The 5,983-nt window shown below is 37.5% G+C and overlaps 1 protein-coding gene across 1 annotated transcript; it reads right to left on the bottom strand.

Annotated features, from left to right (window-relative positions):
* Positions 1-806: 806 nt before the first annotated feature.
* On the bottom strand, positions 807-1,935 carry LOC131065792 (17.1 kDa class II heat shock protein). The gene is made up of 3 exons (XM_058000432.2): positions 1,756-1,935; positions 1,394-1,640; positions 807-1,293 (listed from the first exon to the last, which is right to left on the bottom strand). The coding sequence occupies exons 2-3, from the start codon at positions 1,586-1,588 to the stop codon at positions 1,045-1,047; spliced, it is 444 nt and encodes a 147-aa protein (XP_057856415.1). The 5' UTR covers positions 1,589-1,640; positions 1,756-1,935; the 3' UTR covers positions 807-1,044.
* Positions 1,936-5,983: the final 4,048 nt, after the last annotated feature.

Genomic DNA, 5,983 nt, shown 5'->3' with positions numbered 1-5,983 from the left:
AATCAAGGACAAGAGATGTATATAGTCAATTAAATGTGAAATCAAGAACCCATCGATTTGAGGGTCCTTATGCTAGCTTGAGGGTCCATTTTTAATGGATTTGATCTCAGACTTCCTCTAAGAAGATAAATCTAATTTTTACTTGGATTTTCTAAATGGATGAGTTGGGCTTTTCAACTTAGAGCTGAAAAGCTACAACATTCCTCTTGCAACGATTGTAGATGTTCCCCATATTTATTAATAATTCCTATTGCGTAGCCTTCAATGTTGTTTTGGTCTAATTCTTAAATAAAAAATATGTTCTCCATCTTTATCATGAATGGCCCACTTCGTAGGTAGTGACTCTAAAGTCATAGAGAATGAACAATTTTTGTAGTGCCCCTCCACATAAGGTTGCTTCCTATGGTGAAATTTGATACATCCACTTGCACCAATTTTATAAACTAAACGAAAACTTAGAGGCTTATACCAATTGTCACAATGCCAAAATTTAAAAATCCCATACAATGTCACCCCAACAAACTCACAAGTCACCTTAAGTCACCTTTGAAGATGAAAATATTCACAAAGATGAACCATATCAACACTCTTTTGGCCTATTGACCTATGATCCACTGGAGAAAAATATTAATTTAAAACATATAGCCAAAAAAAAATATTAATTTAAAACATATAACCACTTCTTGGCACACATATAAGTAACTATAACATTTATTACTTTTTTTCCTTCATGTTTATACACTACATATATTCACAATTATCTACCAACAAGATTCACATTGTCACTGAACACACAATGCTTATCATGCTATTCAAAATTTTATAATATTCAATTAATTCACATTGTCCGTGAACACACCATGCTTATCAAGCTATTCAAAACCATAATATTCAATTATTACACCACATTTATGAATATATCTTTGGGAGCACATAAAAACTCTGGACCATAAACGTACTCATTACATTTACCGCGCATAAGTACTGAACTACGATGAGAGACAATAAGCAGGGAAAATATACATCATTCAGTTCAGTAAAACCCTAACCAATTTTAACTTTGATAGTCTTGGGTTTCTTGGGATCCGGAGGAGGCAGCTTGGTAACAGTCACACTCAGCACTCCATCCTCACAGCTGGCAGAAATGGCCTCCATATTGCAGTCATCAGGCAGAGTAAATTTGCGCATAAATTTGCCGACCCTGCACTCCATCCAGATATATTTTACATCCTCTTCTTCCTCCCTCTTTCGCTCTCCACTAATTGTCAGAACTTTCTCGTCCTCCACTTGAACCTGCTTGCTCAAAAACACAAAATTAAAGATTAGCAGGCCGAATTTTGAATCTTTAAGCTCAAATCTTACCAAAATAGATGATGAAATCTCAAAGAAATACCTTGATATTATTGGATTTAACACCAGACATGTCGAGAATAAAGACATAAGAGTTGGGGTATTCTTTAAGATCAACAGGGGTGGAAGCCATGGCTTTTGTGTCGCGAACGTATGTGCGGGTCGGGGCGTTAAGATGCTTCTCCAACTCATCGGGAAGCCCTAGCAGCTGTTGCAGAGTGCTCATCACAGGATCCATTTTTTCTCAAAACCTTCAACGATATCGAAGATTGATTTCCTTTAATCTTTCTCTGAAGCATTGAAACGCAAAAGAAATTAACCGATAATTCTTCATGGCAAGAAGGGGCAAAAATAGCACTCATTAGCTTTAATCCAGATCTTAAGATAAAAGTGCAAATCACTTACCGCTTTGTCGATCGCAAAGAAATAATGGCAGTAAATAATCCAATTGAAACAACCGCTATTAAAACACAATGAAGGCAAAATGCTTATGCTCAGAATGGTTGGGGAATGAAGGATTTAAATAGAGGGCAGCCATAGCTTTGCATGTTGCAGATCGAAGACACCAGGTTTCTCTAGTGCCTTCTCGATCTTTCTTTTTTATTTTTCGACAAAATGAATCATTTACGTGGCATCATTTTTATGTGTGAAGGTCCCACCACCAACTAATATTTGCTGTAGAATATACGTAACATCATAGAAAATCAGTGACCGGTTAAGTAGCGACGATAAACTGAGGACTAGTATATTTATATTTAAAAAATATAAGTAAATTATGTCGAGAGATATCTTACCATTACAACAATACTAGTAGTATGCAAGAGTTTCAAAAATATGGATAATAATAGAACTGCTTAAGTATGACAATCTTCCACTATCATTTGAACGTTACGGTTTCATATAGTTGGAGACAAGTGGCGAGGGTTCTATTTTATTTGGAGTAATAAAATAACACCTCCACAAAAACCAAAAGATGACATATTTCATTCATTTACCCATGTCAAATTGTTTCAAAATTGGATTTTTGTTTATAGACATTTTGATGTCATTGTAGATGCCTCTCAGCATAGCCAGCAATTGCACTTTGGTGTGCAATGGGTACGCCTAAGAGGTGTGGAAGGTTAGTTAAGGAGAATGTTGGTTTATGAGGTCAATTGATAGGTGATTTAACAAATGATGTTGTTTATGCAACAAATCTTTAAATGGAGAAGTGAGATTTAAACCAAATATCCACTTAATGAGATCCAAAAAGATTGAACAAAACCTCTAAATTAGGGAATATAATCATGCTCTATTGCCAACATGCTCATGTTGTGTTTACAATAGGGAGAGAGGAGTGATAGATAAAGTGAGAGAGAGATAAAGGGGAGAAGAATGAGTGTGAGAGAGGTAATGAGTTATAAATAGGGGATTGAGATAGAGATGAAGATAGAGATGAAGATAGAGATAGATATGGAGGTGGAGATGGAGATAGTGATAGAGATGGAGATGGAGAAGAACAAGTAGAGGGATATAAAGAGGATAGGGAGAGGGACAGATTGATGTGGAAGAGATAAATATATAGAGATTAGTTAATAGGTTTCTAACTAAGTAAAATTAACAAATAATTTGTAATGGTACCCCTAGTGGTTACTCAAGGAATCCATGTGTTATTTGCCAATTTAAAAAAATTGAAATAGAAAAATTATTTTTACAAGTTCATTTTTAGAAAATGATACAATTGTTTTAACACATTTTACCTTAAAAAATTAATTATGGAGAATGATGCAGGAGCGTCCCCGGTCAATGAGCACTCTTGCATAAACCAAAAATATTTCCTTTCAGTTTTGTTCTATTCAATTCTAGTGTTTTAGTTTCTGTGTTCTTCTGGTAGTTGGTTGCTTTTCATTGCGGATCATATTTTCAGTCTCCAGGCATGTTCTTATGCTTAATTCCAGATTCTCAGTCCATTTGGATTCTTTTCTGGTGAGATGTTGCTTCCGGTTTGACTGTTCTGGTTCCCAGAGCAGTTTTTGAGCTTAATGGCTAATTGTTGATTTCTTCTCGTGCAAAGCGATCTCTTGGCGTGTGGATCTATTTAAGGTCTTACTCGATGATCCCGAGTCCTTGTCCGACCTTCCTATTGATCCATGCTCCTTGGTTGCTCTTTTCCGGAGGAATTTCCTTTCATTCTTGGGGCCTACGTATTTACACGTTTCATTTTTCTATCTTGGTAAATGTAATCTTTTGTGGCCGACCCAGATATGTTTCAGAGGGTATAAATATTGTTATATGAGATCCTTAGGAGGTAGTTAGAGGTTTATGAGCTCCTAGTTATGGGATGGATAATTCAGAGGTCTCTCAGAGATCCAGATGGATTGTATTCTGGCTTGTTAGCCTGCATATAACTAGTTGATTACCGAATGATCTATGATGAATATATGATGGTGCAAAAATCTGATTCTGTAATTTTTCAATGTGTTGTTGTTGCTTCCGTTGTGTTACTCTTGTTGCATGATCTAGTATGTTCTTATTGAGGATCCATCAGACTATGGCTGCACCAAGTGGTATCAGAGCTGGTTATGAACTGGTTGGTGGAAGAGCTAGTTGCAAACCTTGAGGCATTCCTTTGGGTGAGCAGATCGTCGAGTGGAGTTAGGTTGTGAGTGTGTTCAATATATCATCGAGTGTGAGGAAATTGAAACTGATAGTCTGATCACTGAGTTGAGGCAATTCACCGGAGCAAAGGAGGAGATGTCGCCTAGAAGGATGAACCCCCGGAGGGTAGAGAAGATGATGGAGGATTTCAAGAATGAGATGAGGAACGAGATCCAGAACACATTGGCTAGTTTGTGGAGGAATTCAGAGTTTGAGGATGAATATGAAGAATCTGGAGAAGAGATTGAGATGGAAGAGGCTGAAGGACCGGGAGATGGAAGAGAAGAAAGTTTTTTTAGAGCAGTGGCACAAGCAAGTAAAATACATAAAGTGGAGATTTCAAACTTTTCTGGGACACTGCATCCAAAGGATTTGATTGATTGGATCAAAGAATTGGAGGACTTCTTTCAATTTAAGGATGTTAAGGACCCGCAGAGGGTGAGGTTGGGACAAACTAAATTGAAAGGGCATGCTGTCTTATGGTGGAAAGAGTTGCAGAGAGACAAAGTGGAGAATGGTGAAATGAATATCACCCGATGGAGACAGATGGTAGTGAGATCAAAGGCTAAGTTCATTCTGGGAGACTATGAGTTGGAGCTATTCAAGAAGTTGCAGAACTTGAAGTAGAGAAACATGATTATGAAAGAGTATACTGAGGAGTTATACAAAGTAATGATCAGATCTAGACATAGAGAGATGGATAGAGAAAAGGTGACGAGGTACATAAATGGAATTGCATTTAACATTCAAGATGAAATGAGTATGTTGAAGATTTCCATAGTTGAGGAAGCTTACCAGTATGCTTTGAAGGTTGAGGAGAAGGTGAGAAGAAGACAACATAATAACCCTAGAGGGAAGGAGAGACTTAGGGGGCAGATGAGTACAGAGAAGCTGAGTGTTGAAGAAGAATCAAAACCTAGGTGGAATGAAGAATCGGATAAAAAAAAATAGAGGAAAGGGAGTGGCAGTAGCAACAAAGAATTTTTGGGTAGATGTTTCAAGTGTGGAGAAACCAGACATCTAGATTTTATGAATGTAAACAGGGAATGACAAGAAGTTGTGTGGCAAATGAGGATCAGGAAGTTGGAGTTACCAGAACTAAATGTGCACCGAAGCAAGGAGAATCCCTTATGCTCAAAAGAGTCGTGATGGATCAGATCAGTGAAGATACCAGACCTACTCAAATGAGTCTTTTCCGGACTGTGTGCAAATCAGGTGGTAAGTGTTGCAAGGTTATTGTAAATAGTGGAAGTACTGATAATTTGGCATCTGAGGAGATGGTAGTGAGACTTGGATTGAAGAGTCTTAAGCACCCTTGTCCTTACAAGGTAAGTTGGTTACAAGAAAATCAAAAGTTAGAAGTAAAAGAGAAGTGTTTGGTGAGTTTTAATATTGGACCTTTTGGGGATGAGGTCTTGTGTGATGTTTTATCTATGAGTGCTTGTCATGTCTTGTTGGGAAGACCTTGGTAGTTTGATAGAGGAGCTATCTATTACTATAGAAGAAATCTGATCATTATTGAGAAGGATGGGCAGAAGTTCACATTGGCTTCTTTGAAGGAGAAAGAGAAGAAAGTGAGGAATCCGAGTCTTGAAAAGAATTACAATAAGGAGAAATCAGTTGCTGAGGTTATACTAGAGGGTGACATGGAATTGCAGAAGGGTCTAATATATAAGTCTGATAGTAAGAAGAAACCGGATGGTAGTAAGGTTATGGTGGCAGACCAAATGAAGTCTTGTGGCAGAAATAAATCAGAGTTATAGAAGAAATGGAGCATCGGTTAGAGATAATGCCAGGTTTGAAGTAGGGTAAAAGAAATAAAGAGAGTCAAGAGTTGGAGAACCCGGTTGAGGTTCCGGAGGAGCTAAGAAAGAGGTTTGTAGATAAAGAAGATGTTTGGATCAGAAATGAGCATAAAGTCTATATCCTGAGTACTTTTCAATGTTCATGAGTTGCCTCTCATGGAACATCTCTTTCTATCTAGGGTGTCTAATGC

This window comes from Cryptomeria japonica, chromosome 6, assembly GCF_030272615.1.
Source record: "Cryptomeria japonica chromosome 6, Sugi_1.0, whole genome shotgun sequence".
Lineage (NCBI taxonomy): Eukaryota > Viridiplantae > Streptophyta > Pinopsida > Cupressales > Cupressaceae > Cryptomeria > Cryptomeria japonica.
This window is presented reverse-complemented; position numbering and strand designations above follow the sequence as displayed.

Excerpts from the sequence above, each read along its gene's own strand:
- LOC131065792 (XM_058000432.2), bottom strand. The coding sequence starts at position 1,588 with ATGGATCCTGTGATGAGCACTCTGCAACAGCTGCTAGGGCTTCCCGAT. Across the intron at positions 1,294-1,393 it reads TTAAATCCAATAATATCAAG|GTTCAAGTGGAGGACGAGAA; the intron begins GTATTTCTTTGA and ends TTGAGCAAGCAG.